This window comes from Vulpes vulpes, chromosome 5, assembly GCF_048418805.1.
Source record: "Vulpes vulpes isolate BD-2025 chromosome 5, VulVul3, whole genome shotgun sequence".
Lineage (NCBI taxonomy): Eukaryota > Metazoa > Chordata > Mammalia > Carnivora > Canidae > Vulpes > Vulpes vulpes.
The window spans coordinates 78,379,497-78,407,153 of NC_132784.1; the positions used below are offsets into that span (position 1 = coordinate 78,379,497).

General features: G+C 41.0%; 1 protein-coding gene across 1 annotated transcript; it reads left to right on the forward strand.

The window, feature by feature from the left end:
* On the forward strand, positions 1-25,308 carry LOC112930536 (olfactory receptor 9Q1-like). The gene is made up of 5 exons (XM_072757379.1): positions 1-252; positions 4,991-5,104; positions 5,678-5,757; positions 17,483-17,758; positions 22,157-25,308. The coding sequence occupies exon 5, from the start codon at positions 22,330-22,332 to the stop codon at positions 23,260-23,262; it is 933 nt and encodes a 310-aa protein (XP_072613480.1). The 5' UTR covers positions 1-252; positions 4,991-5,104; positions 5,678-5,757; positions 17,483-17,758; positions 22,157-22,329; the 3' UTR covers positions 23,263-25,308.
* Positions 25,309-27,657: the final 2,349 nt, after the last annotated feature.

Genomic DNA, 27,657 nt, shown 5'->3' on the forward strand with positions numbered 1-27,657 from the left:
CCTTGGATTTCTATCCTGGTTTGGAAATGATTGATTACATATATGATCTACCTCTCGTGGTAGCTTATGTAATTCTTGAAGGCAGGAAATAGGTGTATGTATTGTGGGAAGTTATAATAAAAGGAAACCTCATGAAAGCGGACTCAGAATGCTAGAAGGGGAGGCGGAGGCTCCTACTCAGTGTCAGCTGCAGGAGGAATGATCACTCACAGACCCCCTGGCTGAGCAACTGCCGCAGGAAAACACGATCAGGTACAGGCCCCAACAGGGAAAGGTGTACATTGCATTTCCTACAGGAAATCAGCTACCCCTGCTACTCAGCCAAGGAGAGGAGCATCACCTTGAACTCTTGCCTCTCTCCAATGGGCGTTTAAAATTATCCCTCCTAGCTCCCTCCTTCTCCTTCTCCCTAAAAGCATGTTCCTCTCTCTTGTTGGACTTGCCTGTCCTTTCGCTGCAGCATGTTTGTCCCGATAGCACATCTCTGCTATTCCCAAATAAGCCCATTGTTTGCTGGTGAAATAACTGGCAGTTCTATTTTTAAGGCTAACAGTGTGTCTGTGTGTGTTTGTGTGAGTTTCAGCCTGGGGAATCTAGAGTACCTTTCACAGTGAAAAATGAGACCCTGACTGAATTTGCAGGTGGTTCTCACCTGACCCTCCCCGGTACCCCCTTTATCATAGGAGTGTTTTCCTGACCTTGTTCCTTTTCTTTTTTCGTTTCTTTTCTTTCTTTCTTTCTTTCTTTCTTTCTTTCTTTCTTTCTTTCTTTCTTTCTTTCTTTCTTTCTTTCTTTTCTTTCTTTCTTCTTTCTTTCTTTCTTTCTTTCTTTCTTTCTTTCTCTTTCTTTCTTTCTTTTTTCTTTCTTTCTTTCTTCTTTCTTTTCTTTCTTCTTTTTTTTTTTTTGCCTGGACATTTTGAGACTCATAAAATGCTTGTGCATCAGATGCTAAGAATAATTGCCACCATTTCTCAACCACTGAGAGCTGGCAAAGGTCATGCCAACCTGCAGACTGTGCCAATTGCTTCTCCGGGCACTGTGCTTGTCCTACTTCTTTTCCCTAAGGTTTCTCTTGTGTTGAAGATTAAAGGGAGAAAGTTGATGAAGTAGCCGACCCCAGGGGGACAGACTGGTAGCTACAATGGGCCCTGTCTTTCCCTGGGTGAATAGGTTCCCATTACCTCTGGGCAGAGTGTGGAGTGAGCCCTGTACTTACAAAATGACTTCTTCCCAGGTCACAGCTAGTGAGGGGGGCAGAGCCTATGACCCTCATTATTCAGACAGAGGAAACCGGACTCTGGAAGACTGGTGACTCCTCACAGGACAAGTCAGAACTAGAACTGGGGCTCCCTTAACCATTGTTAGGGATGGCCCAACAGGGCAAATGCTTTTACCAATGCGGATGGGAGAGAAGGTGCAAGGAACCCCAAGATCAGCAATGACCTCTCCTTGGGGACGCGGGTCAGCCATTGATTGGCCACAACGGTGCGGGGGCAGAGCACACTTGCCGAGTGTTGTGGGAGGCCAGAGCCCACAGACCGAGGACGTGTCCCACCCTACCTGTAACCACACGTAAGAACTGGTGGAGTGGGAAAGAGAAAGAAGAGATAATCATGATATTACAGTTTGTCCAGATTCTTGTTCTCAACTGGAGGTGGGGAGGGGGGATAATAAAACAACTGAGGAAGTGGAAGCAGAGAGATGGGAGGCTTTCCCAGGATCACACAGCCAGTCAGGGAAGGGGCAGGGGACGGGGAGGAAGACCCAGGGGTTTTGCTGCGGCACACGGCAGTGTTTTCTACACCCTCAGACTGAGATTACAATCGCAGAAGAGCAGGTCATGAGCAAAAAAAGAACAATGTACAGAGGTGGAAAAATACTGTTCAGGGAAGGTGAGGTGGGTTTCAGGTGAGAATGATTGGGTTGGCCTTGTCCGCACCCATCCCCATGCTGCCAAATCAGTTTTTTCCCACCTGTCATGTGCAAAGTGGTTCAGTGTAACACTGACCTTGCTGCCCAGGTTCTTCTAGCAATAGCCAACATTCTCTCTGCTGCCCAGCACCAGAAGTCTGCCATGTTCTCCCTTCATTCATTAGCAAAACGACGTGGCATCATCTGTTGTCATGGTAGTTTTAAAATACTTCCTTCATATATATATATATAATATATATATATATATATATATATTTATTTATTTATTGAAGTTTGATTTGCCAACATATAGCATAGCACCCGGTGCTCATACTGTCAAGTGCCCCCCTCAGTGCCCGTCACCCAGTCACCCCATACCCCCGCCCACCTCCCCTTCCACTACCCCTTGTTGGTTTCCCAGAGTTAGGAGACTCTCATGCTTTGTATTCCTCTCTGATATTTCCCACTCAGTTCCCCTCCTTTCCCCTATGATCCCTTTCACTATTTTTTATATTCCTCATATAAGTGAGACCATATAATATTTGTCCTTTTCCAATTGACTTACTTCACTCAGCATAATACCCTCAAGTTCCATCCATGTTGAAGCAAATGGTGGGTATTCATCATTTCTAATGGCTGAGGAATATTCCATTGTACACATAAACCACATCTACTTTATCCATTCATCTTTCGATGGACACCGAGGCTCCTTCCACAGTTTGGCTATTGTGGACATTGCTGCTAGAAACATCAGGGTGCAGGTGTCCCGGTGTTTCATTGCATCTGTATCTTTGGGGTAAATCCCCAACAGTGCAATTGCTGGGTCGTAGGGCAGGTCTATTTTTAACTCTATGAGGAACCTCCACAGTTTTCCAGAGTGGCTGCACCAGTTCGCATTCCCACCAACAGTGCAGGAGGGTTCCCTTTTCTCTGCATCCTCTCCAACATTTGTTGTTTCCTGCCTTGTTAATTTTCCCCATTCTCACTGGTGTGAGGTGGTATCTCATTGTGGTTTTGATTTGTATTTCCCTGATGGCCAGTGATGCGGAGCATTTTCTCATCTACTTGTTGGCCATGTAATACTTACTGTTTCTTCTGATAGACTTTGAACCTCTGAACTCCTTGTGGACCCTTGAACACACCAGCAGTGATCTCACCTCAGGATCTTTGCATTTGCTATTCCCCCTGCTGTAATGTTTTCTCCAGATACTGTTATAATTTGCTCCCTTGATTCCTTTGAATCTTTGCTCAAATATCACCTCATGCAGCCTCCAAGCACCCTATTTGAAATTGCAAACAATCTCCCTAGCATCCTTCTCTTTCTTTTTTTATTTTTTAATTAAAAAAATTTTAAAACAGATTTTACTTATTTATGAGAGACACACAGAGAAAGGCAGAGATATAGGCAAAGAGAGAAGCAGGCTCCCTCTGGGGAGCCTGATGTGTGACTCCATCCCAGAACCCCAGGATCACGACCTGAGTAGAAGGCAGAGACTCAGCCACTGAGCCATCCAGGTGGTCTGTTTTTTTTTTTTTTTTTTTTTTGAGAGAAGAGAATATGTGAACAGGGGAGGTGGGATGGGGTTGGGGTGGGGGAGGGGCAGAAAGAGGGGAGAGAGAATTTATTTATTTATTTATTTATTTATTTATTTATTTATTTATTTATTTATATTTTTTTAGGGAGAGAGAATCTTAAGCAGGCTCTGTGCTCAACAGCACATAGCCACCCAGGCACCCCACTGACATGCTTTTCTGCTGTATTTTTCTGCATAGCACTTACCCCATCTGACATACTGTTAGGAATTCATTGGACACTTAAGTAGTCAGGGCCAGGGTCCCCAACAAAAAAGCAAAAAAGCCTAGACAGCTAAGACAAAATTGCACTAGCATCCTGTTTTACAGCTTAGACAAGACCACAATAGCATCCTGCCTAGCAGTCTCTGCAAAAGTGACTTTTGCAAAACATCCTGAAACAAAACAAGTAACCGTAAAACATTGGTTGCTATCACAAGTGGGAGCAGCTAGTCTCTAGATGTCAGCCCAAAAGACTAACAACACTTGAACAATAACCCAGTAGGTAAACAGGTGTATGACCAAAGCCATTATTGGCACACCTTAGCAGCCAATCACAAGGGGCCCACACTCAGGATGCTTAAGATTGTTCCCCTAAATTGCTTATAAAAGCCCCTAGAGGGACACCTGAGTGGCTTAGAGGTTGAGCATCTGCCTTTGGCTCAGGTCGTGATCCTGGGGTCCTGGGATCTAGTCTTGTATTGGGCTTCCAGCAGGGAGCCTGCTTGTCCCTCTGCCTGTGTCTGCCTCCCTCTGTGTGTGTCTCTCATAAACAAACAAACAAACAAACAAATAAAATCTTAAAAAAAAAAAAAGCCCCTAGATTTGAATGCCAAAACAGCAACCCTCTCAGGTCCCCTCCCTCTCCTGGAGCTTTACACTCTTGCTCAATAAACTTTGCTTTGCTGGTCTTGGTCTGGTCTCCTTCTTCATTCTTTGGAGTGGCATGACCAGGAACCGTGGGTCCTAGGGGGACAGCAATCCTCTAACAATACTACGGGTTTTCCTTTTGTATTTTATTTTGTCCCCTCACAACTATGTAAGTTCATAAGGGCAGGGTTCTCTGCTGTGTCCTCAGTGGCTAAAGCAGCTCCTGGCATTTAGTAACACCCAGTAAATATTTGTGGAACAAATGATGGCTAAGAGAATGCATTCCTCCAGGCTGGACCTGTTTATCATAGCTCCTAGCACGTAACACAGGCTGTGTATGGAATGAGAGAAGACCGCCTTTGTTTCTTCCAAGGGTTTCATTTAAAACTCTCCTGATCATTTGCTCTTACCACCCGTGGCTTCATGACTTCGTGGTTGCTTTTGTGAAGGGACTGTTCTACCAACGGTATCTCCCATGTTCTGGGCTCTCAAATAAGTTTTGCCACATTATGGAGCTTTCCCTGATCCCCCAGAGAGACTGTTTGCTGGTGGCTTGCTCCTGTAGCACCCTTGGGCTTGCTTTTGAAATACACAAACCACTTAATAATGTCTGTTTTTTGTTTTTTTTTCCCAACAGGCTTTGCGGCAGAGGGGCACATGTGAGCCTCCCTGCTGATGTTCCCAGCACTTCCAGGACCCTGCCTGGCACCTGCTAGACAGTGGATGAGTATTTGTTGACTGAGGGGGCCAGGTATTGTCAGCAGTGGCAGAGGGAGAGTAAATATGTTCCTTGACCTCACGCACCCCAGCGAGTAATGCTTTAGGAAAACCCCTCCCCTCAGGTACCTCAGTGCACACATCTTTAGGGAAATTCCATCAGAAGATCCAACCTGTAAAAGATTATGCACCTCCTGGGGCTCCAGGGTTGAACATGAGAATTCTGCTGTTTATTCAGTGCAAGAAAATTACAACATACTCCCTAGACTTCTTATTTAAAAATTGCTTCTCTTAAGCTTTTCAACTTGCAAGAAAGAGGCAGAAATGGTGTGTCACCAAAAAGCCTCCTTGAGCTAACCAAATAATAGTAATAGTAATAGTAGTAGTAGTAGTAGTAATAATAATAATAATAATAATAATAATAATAATAATAATAACAGCAGCAACAATAATAATAGTTACTAACTTCCTTTATCCTAATATATGATATCTGGTTAAATGCATTGAGTACAGAGCCTGGGATTCTCAAATATTTTTGTTAGTGTTTTATTGATTCCCATGATTTATGATTTTAGGTATTTGGTCTCTTTCTTTCTGGTTCACCTAGTTGCTGTGGCACCCTGCCCAGACTGCTGCCATATCAGCTCCTGCCAGGTGCCCCCCAAAGCTTCTCCAACACCGGGCAAGGTACAATGTTTAAGTTTCATGATAAAAGATGCCAGCTTCCCTGCTGTCCTTCTCTACCCAAAGTTTATAAAAGTAGTCTCTCATATTTTTGTGGATAATTTTGATTCATAAATTGTTTTTTGATGTGATAAGCTAATTGGATACTATTTATTAGTTTCTTTATCCATTAATCTGACACTTCATTTTCATATCTTATTCCACATGTTCTTGAGTTTGTTTTCACTACTTACTCCCCCCAATTCCAGATATATTTTAACCCTATAGTAGTGTTTAATTTAGTGTCTTTAATTTTTGAAGGTTTGGAATGTATTTTGCTGTCTGTTAGGGCAAGATATTTCAGTCTTTGGTGATGCACCCAAAGTTCTAGATAAACTTTAAGATCAACTTGTCAATGCTTTATCAATGTGTCAGTTACCCATTGTCATAATAACTCATTGGCTTAAGACAAAAGCTTTTGTTATTGCTCATGAGTCTATGGGTTAGCTAGATAGAGTTTCTGATTTTAGCTGGGGAGGCTCATATATCTGTGGTCAACTTTGGATTGGGTCATAGCTTGGCTAGTTCTCCCACATATTTGGGGTTTCAGCTGGCTGGAGGCAGTCCTTGGCTGGGGCCACTGGGCTCTCCTCCCAGCGGTGCCTCATCCTCCAATAGGCTAGCTCAAGCTTGTGCACACAGCAGTGGCAGGGACTCAGAATCAGAGCAGACGTGTGCAAGGTCTGTGAAGGCTGAGCCTCAGAACTTAGAATGCCGTCTCTTCGGCTGCATTCTGCGGAATACAGTCATAAAACAGGCAGGCAAATATTCAAAGGGTGGGGAAATTGACTCACTCTCTATGGCCCCAGTCAAGGGCCACACTCTTTCTCAAAGCTTCAATCACACTGCAAAAGGCATGCGAAAGAGTGGCCCTTTGTAGGAGTCATCGATACAATCCTCACGAGCAATCAAACAGCATAAACAAAAAGCTCATTGGATTGGACTTGCATTGAAATAATAGATCTAATTCTATGAGAACTGACATTCTTACATTATTAATGAGCCTTCCCTTCTAACAAAATTGCAATCTCTTCCCACTTATACATGTCTTCTGTTTTTTTTTTTCTTTTAAAGATCCACCTACTTATTTTTTTTTTTAAAGATTTTATTTATTTATTCACAAAGAGAGAAGCAGAGACATGGGCAGAGGGAGAAGCAGGCTGCCTGTGGGGAGCCCAATGCAGGACTCAATCCCAGGATCCTGGGATCACGACCTGAGCCAAAGGCAGACACTCAACCACTTAGCCACAAAGGTGCCCCTCATGTATTTATTTGAAAGAGAGAGAGAGAGAATGAGAGAGAGAGAGACAGACACAGAGAGAGAGAGAGAGAGAGAAAGGGAGAGAGCAGGAGCTGGAAGGGCAGAGGGGTAGGGAGAAAAAATCCCATGTGGACTCTGCTGAACACAGATCTGACGTGAGACTCATCTCACGACCCTGAGATCACTACCTGAGCTGAAACCAAGAGTTGGGCACTAAACCAACTGCACCACCCAGGTGCCCTGTGTCTTCCATTTCTGTAATTTTATAAAATTATGTCCTTTATGGATTTTATAATTATGGATTTTATAATTTTCTTTATATAGAATGATACTTATTAAGTTGCTTCTTAAATAGTGATTGTACTTTGTGTTATGGTATGAATTAAAATCTCTCTTTTGTTGCATTGTCTAATCCAACACTGTTCAATAGAAATATAGTATGAATTACAAATACAGTTAAGATTTTCTTACAGTCACATTAAATATTAATAGGTGAAATTAATTTTTCATAGCATATTTTATTTGACACAATGTATCTAAAATACTATCATTTCAATGTATAACTTATAAACATTATTAATAAGATATTTTACTTTATTTTTCCATATTAAATCCTTAAAATCCAGTGTTTATGTGAGAATACATCTTAATTCTGACTAGCTTCATATCCAGAGCTTAATAGTCACATATGGCTGCTGCTACCAGCATGGCAATTATAGCTATTAATTTTTAAAAATGTTTTTCGTGCATGTAGATGTCACACAGAAATCTCTTATGAACTTATGATGATTTTTCAGTTTGTTTTCTAGTTTTCTCCATACCAATATATATAATACATAAATTATAACAATTTTCCACTTCCACTTGAATTTTTAACAGTTTATTTTATATAAAAAATCTGTTGCATTGGTTATAACTTCTAAAGACATGTTAAATAAATACTGTGAAGGGCAGCTGTTTTGCTCCAGACATGATGTCAGTGGAAATGCTTTTATTTAATTAATTAATTTATTTAAAAGATTTTATTTATTTATTCATGAGAGACACAGAGAGAAAGGCAGAGACATAGGCAGAGGGAGAAGCAGGCTCCCTTCAGGGAGCCTGCTGTGGGACTTGATCCTGTAATCAGGCCCTGAGCCTAAGGCAGACACTCAACCGCTGAGCCACCCAGGCATCCCAATGGAAATGCTTTTAGTGTGTCACCATTAAGTATGGTGTCCACTGCTGATTTCTGGAATACAACCTCCCTTATCAACATAAATAAGTCTATTCCTGATTTTCAAACTTGTTCTTTTTGTTGTCTATATTTTGAAGTAAAGAATAAGTGTTAAATTTTATCAAGCACTTTTTTGGGGGGCATATATCACTATGGCCATTTGAAATTTTCTTTTAGCATATGCTAAAAATAAATCACATTAAGAGACTTTTTTTAAACATTAAGAGACTTTCTAATGTTGGACTATCCTTGCTTCTTCAGAAGAAGTATCCTTAAAGGTTTATTTTTTTACACCAATAGACTGACTCACTTTGCTAACTTTTTATTCCAAAATTTTGTAATTGAGTTAAGTAAGTGAGATTAATGTTCACTTTTATTTGGGTATATATATATATATATATATATATATATATATATATATATATTTGGTATTTTTTTAAATTGGAGTTCGATTTGCTAACATATAGCATAACACCCTGTGCTCATCCCATCAAGTATCCCCCTCAGTGCTTCTGGTTTTACTACTAGTGTTGTTATATCTGTTATATACTTGGTGTTTAAATATGTCAGGAACTATTTTTTGCAGGTTCCAAAGAATATCACCATAAAAGCTATCTTATTCTGATGCCTTTGATGCAAGTGGGGTTAATTGCTTTTCGACTTTGATGATGTACTTAGCTCTCTATTTCTTCTGTACTAATTTAATAATTTATCTTTTCCAGAGAAATAAAGGATGACATTTAGATTTCCAAATGTAATGTTAAAAAAATTATATAGGGTATCCTACTTTAATTTTTATTATGTAATATCTTAATCATCCAGAAAATATAAAGAATTTTTTAAAAAATGTCTTATTTATTTATTCATGAGACACACACACACACAGAAGCAGAGATACAGGCAGAGGGAGAAGCAGGCTCCATGCAGGAAACCCGACGTGGGACTCGATCCCGGGACTCCAGGATTGCATCCTGGACTACAGGTGGCACTAAACCGCTGGGCCACCCGGGATGCCCCACTTTTATCTTTTAAAATATTAGATAAACATAGTAAAATGTTAATAGTTGGCAAACCTTGCATCGGGTTCCCTGCATGGAGCCTGCTTCTCTCTCTGCATGTATCTCTGCCTCTCTCTCTCTCCTCTCTGTGTATTCTCATGAATAAATAAATTTAAAAAAATCTTAAAAAAGATAGAAGTATAATGATATTTTTGAAACCTTTATGAATCCATCTCTGATTTCATTTTTATCCCTATTGATACACATGGCTCCAGGTCATATTTAATTTTTTATGGATCTGATATATATGATCTATTCTTTCTCATAATTTAAAATGACCTCTGTGGACTGTATTTTTTTTCATTTTTCAGTCCTAGTGGCCTTCACTTGTTTTGTTGTCTGTCTCTTTTGAGTGGACTGACAATATGTTTTCTATTGTACTGATCATTTCAAAGAGCCAGCTCCTGGTTTTATTTATCAAGTGCACTAAACAATTTGTCATATATATTGTAACTTTTACTTTTTCTCCTCTCTTTCCCTGTTTTACTTCCTTCTGGCTTCTTTTGTTCATGAGTGTGTGTGTATCTGTATGTGTGTTAGTATTTACTTGCAACACACCTAGTTTATTTCATTTTCTGTATCTTCTAATGAATGCATTTACAAGGCTAGTCTTTCTCCTTTTTGATTGTTCACAGATTTTAATATATACTAATCAGTTATTTCTAAATAACTTGAAATTTCAGTATGAGTTCCATTTTGTCTCCAGTGTAAATGAATAGGCTCTTCTGATATGTCAAAATAGTTGGTATTCTTTTTGGCTAGACCTTTGGTAATTTCTTTGTGCCCTACATTGTGATGAGAGAATAGTTAGGAATTAAATTCTAGATCAAAATCAGTTTCCGTAATCTTTATAGACATTTTCTTTCCTTTGACTTCTGGCATTTGATATAGTAGATAAAAATTTGATTGTAGTCTATTTCTTGTTCCTTTATAAATCACTTTGTTTTGTTTTATTTTTTTCTTTTACAGAAATGTATGGTATATTCATTGTATTCTTTAAAATATTCTTTTTTTTTTTTTTTATTAAGTAAACACTACTTGCAATGTGGGGCTTGAACTCATAGCCTCAAGGTTAAGAGTTAAATGCTCTACCAACTGACCCAACCAGGCCCCTCTACTTGTTCTATTCTTGAGTCTAGAAGTATGCCTATTTTCAATATTGGTATCAGGATCTTGGTGAGCTCTTTGGGTCTAAAGGCTTAAGTTTTTTGTTTTGTTTTGTTTTTTTGTTTTTAGCTCAAGGGAACTTCCTTCAATTATTTCTTAAGTTTTATCATTCTCTTTGTATATTCTCCTTGAGCTTTTATTAAACAGATAAGTATTTTTTTGTGCCTTGTAATTTTTTTCATGATTCTTGTTTCTCTTGCTGACATTTTGCTCTATATTCCAATAGGTATAATAGTTATAAAATTTATAGTCGCAGTATAGGCGGGCAACAAAAATAACGTCTTAAAATTTTATTTTAACTGAACTCAATCTTTTTCCCACTGAAGGCGAAAGAAAGAAAGGAAAAGAATCTTTCCCAACCCAGAATAATTCTGTTTTACTTTAAAAAATTTTTTAGACTTCTTTAAAAAATTTGTTATAGTTTACTGTCCTTTTTAAAAGTTTTTTTATCCCTATTTATTTATTTATAGATTTTCTTTATTTGCCTGAGAGAGAGAGAGAGAGAGAGAGAGAGAGAGAACAAGCAAAGGGGAGGGGCAGAGGGAGAGGGAGAAGCAGACTCCCCACAGAGCAGGGAGCCCAATGTGGGGCTTGATCTCAGGGCCCTGAGATCATGACTTGAGGCAAAGGCAGATGCTCAATTGACTGAGTCACGCAGGCACCCCTTCTATTCCTTTTTATAAAAGTAATCTCTACATCCAGTGTGGGGCTTTGAACTCATGACCCCAAGATCAAGAATCAGATGCTCTATAGACTGAACTGGCCAGGCACCCCAAGGAAACTCAGTTTTAAACATGGCTTATTTAGGATTCAAAATCAGTTCAAATTTCTCTCTCCTCCTTTATTCCCTTCTTTCTCTTGGGAGTAATCTAAATTCCCAGAAGATTAATGTATCATCTTGGCATTGGGAGTAGGACTTTTAGTACAATTAATTCCTCTGTTTTCACTATCCTCCTCAGAGGGAGCCAATTGTTTCTGGTTCCTCTTGTCATATGATCATATGGGCTGCTGTCCTCATCATGGCTTCTCTCTTAAAACTTATACTCTGCATTCTTTTTGTACGACCGTAATGCTCCTTTGGTTTTCCAATCCTTTTCATCAGTTTTTTTTATAGTGAGGTATCAGTATTCTGTGAAAATGTTCTTAGTCCCTCTGTCTAAACACATTCCTCAACCATTGTTGGTATGTGGCTCTGCTGCCATGTTGGATACAGAGTCTCCTTAGTAGGCTTACCACCACCTGAGAAAGTAAAGCACAGGTATCCTCTCTTCCAGACTTCTACAAAATGAAATGGGGGTTTACATCACCTACTGACCTCCTTTGGGAATCATGTTGGGTTGGAGGGTGTTGGGGCATTAACCCCTTCTTAACATCTATAATCTATCTATACATAATCTAGCTATATGTCTGTAATCTAATCAGGATACTCTGATTTTCTCCTCTCCCACCTGCTGATAACATCTTTTCTTTCCTTTTTTCAGTAAGAAATGAGTCTACTCTATCATAGTGTGAATTTTAGGCTCAAGATATAAACTCTCTGCTTCCTGTCTTCCAGGATTGCTAATTAAATTAAAAGATCCTTTTTAGGGAATATCAAGGAAAATCTTATTTTTCAAAACCATTTCTTTTGCAATTAAAAGCTTTAGTGTCAAGACTATTTTTAAAAAAAGCATTTAAAAATCTATTTAGATATTTAATTGTTTCCTTTAGTCCAGGAAATATCAGGTCTGCTCTTGAAGGAAAAGTGAATGACAAGTAATGGGTGCTTCCTGAATCATAGAGGTAAAACAAGGCTATAAGGAGCTGAGGGCATTGGGTAGGGGGAATTGATGGCAGGGGTGGAAAGCCAGTGCTTAAAATCTCAAATATTACTTGACTGAAATTAGGGTCTCATCTTTGGAAATACTGGTTGGATTTTCAGATGCGTCTATGATTATTTTGTAGCCATTGTCACCCCTGCTTTATGCCACCATCATGACTCCCAAGACGTCTGGCAGAAGCTGCCAAAGTCTGGCTGCATATTTTAGAGCATTTGACAAATGTAATCCTATCTATGCATATCACATATCCCTCTCCTTCTGTCACCCTCATCAATTGGTTTCATTTTCTGTGACCTCCCACTGTTGCTGGCACTGACCTGGGGGCAGGGAGCTGCTATATTTGATTTCTCCTTATGTGATTTCTGCTACTGTATGTGATTTACTCTCTACAGTTCTGACCAGACTAGCTTGATCCTGTTCATTTACCTTTTCATCAGTTAGGATATCTAAACATTTGCAAATTAGGTTGTCATCCAAATCCTGCTCTACCTTTGCCTTATATATAACCACAGTTGGGGCGACCTTTGTGACTCGAGCTTTTCTTGATGTATGCAATGATTTAGACAAGTTCCTGGAAGGAGAAAAGGCTGTGACCACATTCTACAGAGTAGTGAGCTCCAGGCTGAACTTTTGATTTTATAGCTTGAGGAATGCGGAAGTGAGGGAAGCCCTGAGGAAAGTTCTTTTTTTAAAAAATAATTTTTATTTATTTATTCATGAGAGACACACAGAGAGAAGCAGAGACACAGGCAGAGAGAGAAGCAGGATCCCCACGGGGAGCCCGATGTGGGATTCGATCCCCGGATCGGGATCACACCCTGAGCCAAAAGCAGATGCTCAACTGCCGAGCTACCCAGGAATCCCAGGAAAGTTCTTAATAAAGCCAAGTTGATAAGAGGCATTATCATCAGAGCTCTGCAAAATGCTCATGAAAAGCGTCTTCTGTTTAAGTAACCATCTGGGCTTTCATTATTGTTTGCAAGTGTTCACAGCATACAAAGCATGGAACCAGGCCTTCAGAGGTAGAGAATCTTCCAGTAAGGAGTTTCCCATGAAGCTTGCCTCCAGGGGAAGTGATGGAAAACGGGGGCAGAATATCAACAAAGAAATCCCGTATTTAATGGGCAGAAATGTTGCTAAGTATTTTAAATTAAATTATGTAATAACAACAACAGGGAGGGTTGATATCAGCAGTAACATTAATATTGACATAGAGAAGACCAAAATGGGTCAGAGAGATGATGGGATGGAATTGCATAATGGATTTGTGAGAACTATCATCCAAAGAAAGAGGGCCTTATCACTTGTGAGAATATTTCCTTGTGGGAGTGAGAATGCTATGTTTTGTTTAAGTGATTTAAAATTTTATTTTGGGGGGATGAGGGAGTACACTTGTTGGGAGGAGCACTAGCTGTTGTATGGAAGTGTTGAATCACTATACTGTATGTCTGAAACTAATAGTACACTGTGTTAACTAACTGGAATTCAAATAAAAACTTAAAAAACACATTTAAAAATTTTTAAGTGGTAAGTTACATGTAAAGTGCTTAGTATTATGCCCAGCACATAGTGGATACCCAGTAGCTATTTTTGTGGTTATCACAAGAATTCAAGTATAGTTAATTGGTTCTATATTCATTAAAATGCGTAGAAAGGTTTACTGCTGTCTTAATGAGTTGGTGTGAACTCTACAACATCAGTGAATGTATAGAGATTTAGATAGGAAATCGTAAGAAAGGTGGAATTTGGGAAGTGGTCTGGGAATGAGCCTGCTGATGGTGAAGTACAAGGTATCTTACTGAAGAGTAGCTTTATATTCTCTCATCCATTGCTTTTTTTGTTGATTTGTTCCCCAGAACTTTATGATGTTGGTACTAAAATTCTCAATATACAGGAAATACAGAGAGATTATGAATATTTTCCAAGACTAAACAGCTAGAAAATAATGGAACCAGGATTCCAGTCCAGGCCATTGGATACTAGGATCCATACTCCTGACCAAAATTTATGTCTTTTTTCTTGTAAACTCTAAGGGGTTAGAGAATCCTAACTGAAAGAGGAAAGGTGAGATCCTGGGTGTTTCAGTCAGTGAGATGGCTACCTTTGGCTCAGGTTGTGATCTCAGGGTTCTGGGATTGAGTCCCACGATGTCCTGGGATTGAGCCCCTGCTCATCATGGATTCCACTTCTCCCTTTCTCTTTGCCCCTCCCCACCATTCATGCTCTCTCCCTCTTGCTCTCACTTTTACTTTTATAAATAAATAAAAAATCTTTTTTAAAAAAGGAGGAAAGGCTAACTGCATTTAGGATTAAGGCACTTTGGGATATGAAAAAGCTCTAACGTCCATGAGAAATACTCACTCCCCCACCCACCACCAGGCAGGAGATTCACATTCTCATGAGGCATATTTCTTACCTCAGGGTGAGGGGAACATGGTGATCTCTGCCTAGTAGGATTTCAGAATTGCTATGGACCAGTAACTACCACGTGCCTCCCATTCTTTCCTTTTCTAATGAGTGTGTTTACTGTGGTGATCCTGTCTGGCTCACCAATGTAGGTTGAGTGTTTGTGGAGCAGGTAGAAAACTTGTTTTTTTAGTTCATAGTTTTCTGGACCAAGACGAGCTGCATCTGGACCTGGTAGAGATCACACAATCTAAACTTTGATCCAAATCATGTAATTTTTTTAAGCTTGCAGGGAGGTGGTAAGTGTATGTGGCATTTGATTGATGGGTAGATTGATTGATTGAATGTTTATGGACAATAGGGAAGACTGGATTATTGTTGAGAAAATATTTGCTTTATTCATCTTCCACTGTGAGTAGAATTTACTCCCCTGCTCTAGGATGCTGAACTCGAAGGAGTGACTTTCCTTGGTTGGACATTAGCATCCCTGATGCAAGCAAAGACTTGAAATGTGCTCTGGTAATATGGCTTTTCCCACTTGCACTTCTGCTGTTGTTGGAAGAAGAACATGTCCTGGGTAGCTTGCTGTCCCATAGATGATGAGAGACACGTGAAACAAATTGAGAGCCAAGCTCCAGCTTGGCCAAGCTAGGAAAGCCAAGTTGATAAAGCCAAATCCTGGCTGATCCATAGACTAAAGAGTGTGAGAATAAATGCTTGTTGTCATGTATGGCGGAATTTGTGGTTGTTTGTCACACCACAGTAGCCAAATAAATATTCCAAGGTCAAATACTTTTGAGAAATGCTGCATAATATATACTTCATTTCAGAGATTTGTAAAGTGTATTATTATACTGAGGTCTCTGAGAAATCCTTTAGTAAAGACAATTGTTTAGCTTCATATAACCTAGTTTTCCAGACATCTTTGAGCCCTGAATCCTTTTTTTGGTGTGCTAAAAGTAAGAAAAAAATTTAAATGTTAGCTGGGGTTTGATCTAATTTTCTTTTCCTAAAAAGAGAAATTCTCTCTGTTGAGAAAAACACCTAAAGAGCATTTTGATTAAGAAATTTAAGAATCTCTAATGTATGATTGAAATTGAAGGTATTAACAAATCAAAACTACAATAAAATTCCACCTTATACCTGTTAGAATAGCTAAAATTAACAACTCAGGAAACAGCGGATGTTGGTGAGGATGCAGAGAGAGGGAAACCCTCTTGCACTGCTGGTGGGAATGCAAACTGGTGCAGCCACTCTGGAAAACAGGGTGGAAGTTCCTCAGAAAGTTAAAAATAGAGCTCTCCTACAATCAGCAATTGCCCTACTAGGTATTTACCCCAAAGATACAAAAATACTGATTCAAAGGGACACATGCACCTTGAATGTTTATAGTGGCTTTATCAACAATAGCTAAACTATGGAAAGAGCCCAAATGTCCATTGTCTGATAAATGGATAAAGAAGACATGGGATATATATATATATATATATATATATATATATATATATATCCATCGGAATATTACTCAGCCATCAAAATAATGAAATCTTGTCATTTGCAATGATGTAGATGAAGCTAGAGAGTATTATGTAAAGTGAAAAAAGTCAGAAAAAAACAACTACCATTTAATTTCACTCTTGTGGAATTTAAAAAACAAAACAAAAACATATGAACATGGGGGGAAAGGAAAGGCAAACCACAAAAAAGACACTTAACTATAGAGAACACACTGAGGATTATTGGAGAGGTGGCGGGTGGGGGATGGGTTAAGTGGGTGATGGGTATTAAAGAGGGGACTTGTTATAAGCACTGGGTGTTGTATGTAAGTGATGAATCACTACACTGTACACCTGAAACTGATATCACACTATATGTTAACTAACTGGAATTTTTTAAAAAAGATTTCATTTATTTATTTGAGAGAGTGAGAGAGTGACAGAGAGCTCAAGTGGGAGAGGGAGAAGCAGGCTTCCCATTGCGCAGGGACCCCGATGTGGGGCTCAACAATTTTGAGTCTTCTTCCAGTGGATTGGGTTGGGTAGGAATTTGGAAGACTGGGGAACAGGAGAAGAGAAATATAAATAATAGATTATCTGAGCAGAGAAATCTTTGGGTCTTTTTGGGAACATGTAGCCTTAAGGCAATGGTGAGGAGCAGCCAGTGATAAATTCCCTGTGATGGGAATGTCTGAGGAATCCCCCTCCCCCTTCTGTCTAGTACCAGGAACCTCTTACATTTTCTACAACATCTTTATTAAAAGTCAGTCAGTTGCCCAAATAAACATCATGTTAATTTTGCTTTAGAGAATGAAGGAATAAGGAAAAAGGCCAAGCTCTATGCTTGGTGTGATGTGGCTCTGGGAAGGGTGAACAGTCATTGAAGTGGGCATGCATGTCAACAATGCTTTAGTGGATGCAGGAAAACAGAGGGCAATAGTGAGCCCTTGAGTGTCCTTGGAAACATGGTGGGGGGGATAGTTCTAGAGTTTGTTCTGCACAAAAAACGTAGGACGTGGCAGAGATTTTAACCCATACATTTGTTTGCACAAATATCTATGTGTTTCTGCACATATCTAGCATCCCCTGCAGAAGCCATGTGACTGGATGACTGGATTCTGGTCCCTGGGGATGTGGAGGGGAGTGAGGCAGACCACTTCCAGGGGCCTGTTTTTTAGTGATATCCTGTATGATGACATTTCCCTGCTCATCCCCTGCATTAACATTCTTTTTTTTTTTCTTTCTTTCTTTTTTTTTTTTTTCAGATTGGGAGAGACAGCACAAGTGGGGATGGGGCAGAGGGAGAGGATCTCAAGCAGACTCTACACTGAGCAGAGAGCCCAACTGAGTGCTTGATGTCATGACCCTGGGATCATGAGCTGAGCTGAAATCAAGAGTCCTAGATGCTTAACTGACTGAGCCCCCCCAGGTGCCTACCTCTTTCAAACATCATAGCTATCAGATGGAGGACAACTTACCTAACCTGGATTTTCTATCGGCAAACGTAAACAGATGGTGTGCAAAGCCACTGTGATTTTAAGGTAATTTGTTAATACAGCGTAGCCCAGAAGATTCACCTTTTCACCCAATGAGCTTTGGTGTATATGTGCATGTGTGTGTGTTGGGTGGGGAAGTGTCATTAAACAATGTCCTCTTGGGCAGTTCAGACTGTGGTCTGGGGAGAGACCATTAGCAACCAGTATGCATGGGCCAGACCAAATTTCTAGTCCACTCGCCACTTAACTAATGACCTTGGACTCCTCTTGTCCCTTTTTCCTCATTGATACAAATGAGGAATTATCTCTCAATCCATGGGCTCTAGTGAGGAGAGATAAAGAGAAGGCTTTGAAATGAGGATCCTCTCTGCAAGGATTAGATCTTAATTAAATTGACCTCCCTTCATGTTCTTTTCCTAAGTGGAGGGCAGAGAGAAAAGAAGTGGAATACATCCAGATGATTAAAAAGCACTTGTTAAACCTGTTCCTGGAAGCTCTTGGTCTTGCCCTTCTTTTTCAAGCTCACCTCCTAGTGCCATTGCTGGGCTAAGCTGTTAGAGATGGAGGCAGAAGGACAATCAATGATACTGCTGTCTTTATTTGAAAGCTTGATATTTTGCTCCCCCTAGATTTTTTTTTGTGTTAATTTTGACTTTTTAATTATCTTACATTATTGTATACCTTGTTTACTGTTTTCAGTACCACCTTAACTTTTACATACAAGATGAATGCCTTACTCACCTCACCTGAGTCCTGGACCTGCCTTGTACCACCCCATTATCCCAGGCTGTCCTGACACTGGAAATTTCCTCACATTGGCTCCCTTTCCTGAAGAGTTTTGCCCATCATCCCTGCCCCCCTACCTCTGTCCAAACTATCACCTCCTTTGGGAAGTCCTCCCTGATCTGTTCCCCCTATAAGTAATCTTGATTTACACTGAATCCCCATGACACCTTGTGTACATCCCCTTGATTAAGAGTTTAGTGCTTGTAACCTTGTCGGATGGATGATTATCTGTTAAATTGCACATTCCTTGTGGAGAGGCATGTGTTTTCTCTTTTGGAGAGGTCTGTTTCATTTTGTATCTCATGCTCTTTTTAAAGAATTCTTAGCACAGTAATGGGTTAATGAACTATGTGGTGTGATTTTCTTTCTCTTCTCCTAACTGTCAAAGAGAACAATTATTTTGCTCCCTCCCGCTACTCTTATTTCTTTTTCTGAACTAAAATGTGTTGAAATTCAGTGACTTGGCAAAATGCTTACGAATTTGGGGTTTAAACAATATTACAGTGTCAAAGATGCAGATTGCTGGCCATGCCAACAGAAAGAACTTGCCAGTTTCTCCTCTGGGCAATATACTAGGCTGTTGTTTTTCCCCATAGTTTTATTTGCTTTTAAGAGAGAGAGTGAGTAAGAGAGAGAGTGAGAGCCTGACACTTAATGAAACATTCCACCCCTAGGGAGGGCAAATTTAGAAGATACAACATGTCTTCTGAGGTCTTCCTGGGCTTGTGCTTCTGGATTATGCAGATGAAAACCTTCTGTTTAAAAACACCCTTCTTGTAGGATATGGCCACTATGACAAGGGTGGCAATGGGCACTGTTTCTGACATGGTTCTGACTGGAGAAATTAGACTAGAGGCGTCTCACTCCTCAGGGCACTGTGCAGAACCAGGATGCAGGACTTTTATCCCTCGTGCAGTGGGCATGTCACAGGGCTTTGGGGGCTGGGACTGGGACCAGGAGCCTCATTAAAAATCCACGTGAGCAATAATTGCCTTTCCTTAGACACCACTTTAGCCACCGACTGGGGACTTTAGAGCTTTTATACCAACTATTAGTGTCTTTTCCTAAAGGGGATTGTGTTAGAGCCAAGAGCCCATAAAAAGAGGCTGGTCTCCAGCTTCTATCCCAGCCTGCAACTGAACAAAAACCAGGGTGAGATATTCCTTTTAACCAGATTTCCCAGATCAAGAAAACAGGTTGAAGGCAGAGAGAAGAGAGTTCTTGACAGATCAGAACTTGCAAGGTGGTTGAAGACAAGGCACTGACATTCAGATAGCTACGACATGATTGTTCCTAGGTTGAGTCACTATGTTTTGTGTGTGAGTGGAGTGTGGGGGGAGGGGAAAGGACACTGAGGCCCTAAGAGATTAAGTCACCTGCTTATCATCATAGTTGAGCAGGTATGGGAGGGCAGGAACCACTCAGGCCTCCTGCTGCCAGAGTGGTAGTCTTTCCCCTATAACCTGTAGGATGCTCTGAGCCGTGGAAGACTAATGACCTCTTAGGACGTAGAGAGAAGAGGGCTGGCCAGGTAAAGGTGGAGTGAGATTCAAGGGAGAGAACGGATCCAGTTTTCTTGGTTCATGCTCAGTTCAGATCCCCAGATCCAATTTCTTTTATTTATAATTCCCCCCCCCCGCTCCCCTCCCCCCGCCCCAGTACATCAGTTCAACTAGCTGCCAAGATCTAATGCTTTAAAGATGATCAAATATCTTCTTTATCTTGCTGCATTGCAACTCTGCCAAGGACTTTCTGTCCGTTAGCACAAAAAGTCCCCATCAGCTTTCGGAAAGGAGTTGACTGCTGCACAGCTATCACTGCATGTCCAGTTGGGCCAGAGGAGCAGACATATAATGTGTGCAAAGCCCAGTAATGATACACATAGTGCTTCTGTGTGCAGCGTTCTTCTTAATGACAGATTTATTTACTGGCTGTGCAGTTTTGGGCATGTGACATCATCTCCTTCGGTCTGTTTCCAGATTCATCTGTAAGACGAGGATAATAAAAGTTCCTACTTTGGAAAGTGGTCATGGGGATTAGATGAGTTAATACTGAAATAATTTAGAATAATTCTTTCATTTTTAAAAAAATATGTATTTTTTTATTTGAGAGAGAGAGAGAGAGAGGAGGGGCAGAAGGAGAGGGAGAGAGAATCTCAAGCAGAATCCTTGCTGAGTGGGGCATCCCATGTGGGGTTCGACCCCATGACCCTGACTGAAATCATGACCCGAGCCAAAATCATGAGTCAGGTGCTTAACAACTGAGCCATCCAGGTGCCCCCATTTAGAATAGTGTCTATCTCTGTGTTTCTATTATTAAAGACAATATCAGTTTTATAAAATAAATTTTTGGCAAACTAAGAGGCTCTAATTAAGTCAGTGGCTTTCTGTTAAGGAAGCTCCTTGTTAGGTTGAGAATAGAAGATGAAGCGTAAGCATGGCTTAAGATCTCTGTGAATGTTGATTGGTTTTCACGACATTTTTTTTTTTTTTTGCTTTTAAACATTTTCAGAAAATGAAAATAATCACTTGAACATTTGTATAGAGCCTTTCCCTTTGCAAGGTACTTTGTATCTTATTTGACAACTTCATTTATTCTACAAAGGCATATTAGACCCAATGAAGACAGACTCAAGAGAGACTTTTTTTGTGAGACATATGATCCGACCTTGGGGATGGGAAATATAAGGTGTTTTGCCAGAAGAGGTGGCCTGTAGAAGGCACAGGGATGAGAGAGAACATGGGGATTAGAGAAGCTGCAAATGATCCAGTGTGGCTGAAGAGTCGTGTGAGAGGATAGGGTGTGGCCCCAGGTGTGAGCTGTAAGAGGTAAGCAAGGGGCCCAGGGAAGTAGGGAGGGAGGACCCTGTGGAGGGTTTTCCCTGACATGCTGAGGGGTCTTCAGAACATCCTGTACTACCTGTGATGGGCTACCAGAGCTGGATTTTAACAGGGGAGTAAGGCGTGATCTAATTAAAGTCTTAGAAAGATTACTCTGGCTGCAATGAAGAGCAAGATTTGGCAAGGAGTATGTCTGAATGCAGAGAGAGCTGTTAGTTGCACTGCTGTGGTTTTGATCCAGGCAAGAGATGACGAGGGTTTGAACTAAGAGAAGAACTGTGGTCTTAGGGAAAAAGCAACAAAGCCCTGAGATAGATATTCTCCTGGTAGACAGGATGTATCAGCCCCTATTGGAGTGACCGGGAAATTTTGGTTAAGGACAGTATTATGCTGAGTGAAATAAGTCAATCGGAGAAGGACAATCATCATATGGTTTCACTCATATGTGGAATATAAGAAATAGTGAAAGGGACCATAAGGGAAAGGAGGGAAACTGAATGGGGAAAAATTAGAGAGGAAGACAAACCATGAGATACTCCTAACTCTGGGAAACAAAGGGTTGCAGAAGGGGAGGTGGATGGGGGAGCGGGTCACTGGGTGATACTAAGGCGGACACTTGATGAGATGAGCACTGGGTATTATGCTATATGTTGGCAAATTGAATTTAAATAAAATATTTAAAAAGATTTTAAAAATGGTCATTTGACTCACAGGAGCTCACAGCTGACTAGCAATAAAGGTGGGAGAATGTGCAATCCTCTTCTGAAATGTTCACATGCATGGCTTTCTTGACATATATGATGACTCTGTCTCTCAGAATCCCCTTGAAGGCAGGAGCCAAGACCAGTCATCTCTGAAGTCCCACACAGCAGGTGACTTATTTCGTCTATAGCACTGGCTAAATGAACATAAGCTAGAAATCAGGTCAGTCCTATTTACAGCTTCTGACCTGGCTTCTCGTCCTTAGCCGCGTCAGGCACCTCCAGCTCCATGGCAGAAAAGAATGTCACCTTGGTGAGCGAATTCCTCCTTATTGCATTTACTGACTGTCCTGAGTGGGGGCTTCCTCTCTTCCTCCTGTTTCTATCCATTTATGTCATCAGCCTGCTGGGGAACGCGGGGATGGTCCTTCTGATCCGAGTGGATGGCCGGCTGCACACCCCGATGTACTTCCTCCTCGGCCACCTGTCCTTCGTGGACATCTGCTACTCATCCACCATCGTGCCGCAGATGTTGGCGGTGCTGCTGCAGCGGGGGGCAGCGCTGTCCTACACCTGCTGTGCTGCTCAGTTCTTCCTCTTCACCTTCTTTGGCTCCATCGACTGCTACCTGCTGGCCCTCATGGCCTATGACCGCTACGTGGCCGTGTGCAGGCCCCTGCTGTATGTCACCATCATGACCGAGAAGGCGCGCTGGGGCTTCGTGGCTGGGGCTTATGGGGTTGGTTTCTCCAGTGCCTTTGTTCGAACAGTCACAGCCTTCTCCCTCTCCTTCTGTGGGAACAAGATTGACTTTATTTTCTGTGACCTTCCCCCTCTGTTAAAGCTGACCTGTGGGGACAGCTACACCCAGGAGGTGGTCATTATTGTGTTTGCCATCTTTGTCATCCCTGCCTGCATGGTGGCGATCTTGGTGTCCTACCTGTTTATTGTTGTGGCCATCATGAGGATCCCCTCTGCGGGGGGCCGGGCCAAGACCTTTTCTACCTGCGCCTCTCACCTCATGACTGTGTCCCTCTTCTTCGGCACCCTCATCTTCATGTACCTCAGAGATAACTCTGGCCACTCTTCACAGGAGGATCGGGTGGTGTCTGTGTTCTACACAACAGTGATCCCCATGTTGAACCCCCTCATTTATAGCATGAGGAATAAGGAAGTGAAGGAGGCCCTGAGGAAAGTTCTCGAGAGAGCTGAGTTGTACTGATCATTTCCAACTTGGAAAATACTGAGAATCATGTCTTCTGCAGTGCCAGTGTTCTGGACGTTCATTATTCATGGCACGCTCAATGTTTAAATAGATGTGTCATGGTACAAGGTATAAAAAGGAACCAGAACTTTTAGTTCCAGAGAGAACAGAGAAGAAAAGGAAGAGGCTACCCGCAAGAAGATTGGGAGAAGAGCTCTAACTTCCAGGCCAAATGACAAATGGATGTGCAGTTAAATCCTGGGTAATCCAGATGTGGCACATGACAGGTCTGTGACTATAAAACAAGATGGCAGTTGTTGCAGACTTTCCTATGAAAGATCTCTATCATATAGAAATGTTTAAAATAATGCATAGTGAACTCCTTATACCCAATACTTAGATTCTGCTATTGCCAGTATATTGTTATATTTGCTTTATCACAGATATTCATTTACCCATCCACTAATTCGTCCTCCAATCCACCTTATTTTAAAAATGCATTTCACGGTGAGTTGCTGATATCAGTATCAGTACTCTTCACTCTGATACACTTCAGAATTATGTCATCAATTAGGATTCAACATTTAGATTGCATTCATGTTTAATGATTAAAGTAGTAGTTCGATGGTCCAGTTAATAAAGCTGACCCTGCTCAAAGTATTCTTCAGACTCTTGCAGTAGTTTATAGGAGTGCATGACAGGAATCACCAAAAAATTGCCTAGGATGACATGCCTGTCAATTCTGATCATCACTGGAAGTATATCCTGTTCTTCCTTCTTCCCCACCTGTTCCAGCCCCCACATGTCATATTATTTGCGGAGAATCCACTTTGTGAATTGATACCATTCCCACTGCCCATCCATGAGAGTATCTGCAGTGTGTATATCATCAATATAGACTTTACGTCCTTACAGTTTTTGATCTCAGGGAGGCAGAGCACTGCTGCATTCCATACACTGGTGGGCTGGAGGGTTATCCTGCTTCAGATGCCTGTGTCTGTAATAGCTCAACCTGTGTCTGAAGGCTTTCAGAGTCTGTTGGTCTTGATCTTCACTTCTCTAACTCACAGGTGCTCAATCAAGGCACTAAGAGGAACAGGCCACTCACATCTCATTTTCTGTTATTATATTGATCCTTATTCCTGGAAGTCAAACTCTTTTTCTCCCTGTCCCTTGGATATCAAAAGACAAGATCCCAGGCATATGAATGATGTAAACCATCATGGAAGAGAAAAGGGAGGTGACGGTATCTTGCAAACGAGGGATGATTCCAAACTCAGCCAGCCAAAAATGCAGTGTCATACCTGGGATTCCAGTATAGCTCTGCCGTGGTATCTGAAAGTAGGGCCTCCTATGAAACCTTTCTTTCTTTCTTTCTTTCTTTCTTTCTTTCTTTCTTTCTTTCTTTCTTTCTTTCTTTCTCTTTCTTTCTTTCTTCCTTCCTTCCTTTCTTCTTTCTTTCTTTCTTTCTTTCTTTCTTTCTTTCTTTCTTTTTCTTTCTTTCTTCTTTTTTTTTTTTGTTATGAAACCTTTCTTAAGCCAAAATTGGCATAAAGCAAAGAAGCAATTACCACTAGTTTATATGGAAAATTTTTTGAGCATTTCCAGATCACCAAAATAACCTCTCCTAGGCTTTTCTGATACCTTAGGACATATCTTGCTAATAGATATGCAGAATAAGTTGAGATAAAGCACAGATGCTCACAGACACAGTTCAGAGTTATGGTGGCTTGACGCTGAGCAGCTGAGTGTAGTTCCTGGGGAGGAAGCTTAGTGGGGCTGCTCTGGCTCTTCGGGGTGTCTGCTGAATGTTATTTTAGCCTTTTGTCATTTTTTGTAAAAGGGAAAATGCTCTTTGGATTTCTTTCAGTTAGCCAAAAACAGGTCTTTTGTAAAAGCAAAGGGGGGCAACATGAACTTTTGAAAAGCAGAGAATACCAATAGCAGGATTTTAAATTGGAAGAAGCAGCTAAATGAAAAGTTGAAGAATCAAGGTGAACTTGTACAAAGGATACTCAATTTAAGATCACCTGCAGTAAAATAAAACACATTAAAATCTTCAAAGATGTTATGTGTATTTCTAGAGGACAGGATGATTTAAAATATATATTATAATTGTCATAAGAAATACTCGATCGATTTAATGGTGGTTTGTCTGGTTATGAAAGCCCAGATTGAAAATCCACAGCTCCACAAGAGGGATGGTTGATATATAGCTTCCATGTGAACTGTGTTATAGGTGGTGGCAAAAGTTAAGGAAGGGCTTAGAAAGCTCAGATCAGTTATGCGAAGTTTCCTCCTGATTGAAGAGACAACATGGGATCTGTATGAATAAGAGCAGTATGCCAAATAGCTATCTGTTCTCTTGGAATCTTCTGGAAGGCATGGAGCACACCATGAATTTAAAGTAAATGCTAAGAGAATGAGCTGCCAGGCCTAAGGAGACAACTCCTTCTAAGCAGGGGGAATTCTAAGCAGGTAGTTGAAGGCTGCTGTCTAAGAGGAAGGGGCCAACTGAACTGTCTGTAGGAACTAGTGGCCATAAAGCCCCAGTGTTGTATAGGGGATGTCACACACTTTTTACTCTATATAGAGAGCTCAGGGATGGTCAAGAAAAATGTAACTGGGTGATGGACATTAAGGATGACATGTGATGTGATGAGCACTGGGTGTTATATGCAACTAATGAATCACTGACCTCTACCTCTGAAACTAATGATGTACTATATGTTGGCTAATTGAAGTTAAATTAAAAAAAGAAAAATATCCTGAGGTATCCACATATGTATAGAAGTACAGACAGAGTTAAACTAGGTATTTTTATTTTGTTTATTTATTTTTTAAAAGTAGGCTCCCCTCCCAGTGTGGAGCCCAATGAGGGGCTTGAACCCCTGACCCTGAGCTCAAGACCTGAGCTGAGATCAAGAGTCAGATGGTTCACTAACTGAGCCACCCGGGCACCCCTACATTAGATATTTTAAAAGAGTAGTTGATAACATGAAGGTTACCTGGTTGTAAATAGGTGTTGGTATTTTCTTACATCTTGCTACATCTTGTGTTGAAGTCATTCAAATAAAACAAACTGTGATTCTTTTTGTTGAGATATTTTAACTTTAAAAGTCCTGTTTTGGGATCCCTGGGTGGTGCAGTGGTTTGGCGCCTGCCTTTGGCCCGGGGCGCGATCCTGGACACCTGGGATCGAATCCCACATCGGGCTCCCAGTGCATGGAGCCTGCTTCTCCCTCTGCCTATGTCTCTGCCTCTCTCTCTTTCTCTCTCTGTGACTATCATAAATAAATAAAAATTAAAAAAAAGTCCTGTTTTAATAGAAAATATGTAGTTGATTAAATCATTCAAAAATCTGCATAGAGCATACTATGCTATTCAGACCAGAAAATACCATCCGTGGGAAGGTTCTGAATGTGGCTGTAATACCTAAAAGGGTAATAAAAAAGGTCTTCTGGAGAGATGTTGGATATCCAGCTCAATAAGGGGATGGTGAGTATAATACTCTACCCACACTCTCCTGGTCTCCTGCCTGGAACTCAGCTGGATGCCTCCCCTACCCCTCCTCAAGTGCCTGCCAGAACATGGTTTCCTTCATGAAGAAGGAAGCCAGGTCCTCCAGGAGCTCTCAAAGAAGGGACTTATTGGTATCATGGGCTCTCTGGTGGCTTCAGGAGACTCTCCCAGCCTTTTTTGCTTCAGACCTGAAAGAGAGGTCCTGGGGACCACACTGCTTGGTCCAGGAGGTGGAGAAAGAAAAACCATAGCTCTTCTAGGGGCAGCCCCAGTTAGTAGATATTACCATACATTGATTGCAGTAGACATGAGCAATAAGGCATAATCTGCAAGAAATCAAGAAGGGGCATGATTCCCTCTTGATCCCCTTTCTTTGCTTTCCATTCCTTTGCTTAAAATCAGCTTGTGTGGCTTTCTTTTCTGGGGACCAGAGGCTGATAGAAAGAATGCTGGGTGGTGACTGTCACTAACTAGCTCTGTGTCCTTCCATAAGGGAATTCCCAATTCTGTACCTCAATTTCTCCACCTGAAAAATTGGGGAGAGGCTGGAATATGATAATTCTAAGAGCTCCTCTGTGGTCTGACATTCTATATATCTGGCCTTTAACCCTATTAAAGTATAAAGTATTTGAGGAGAGGACCCACATAATGCATCACCACCCACTTTGTTTGATAGGGAGCCCTCCCTGAGCAAAGGTTAGGATGAATGAGCACCCGAACCTACGTAATGGAGAAGTGTGGGACTGGGCCTCAAACCAAGGAAGGTGGAGTGGCCAGAGATGAACTCTGCACACTTTGCATGGGCCTTAGGTGGTCAGGCATAAAGCTTAAAGACATCATCAAACAGCAATTGTCTTTCTAATGCTCTGTTGATGGTAGTTAGATCTGTCA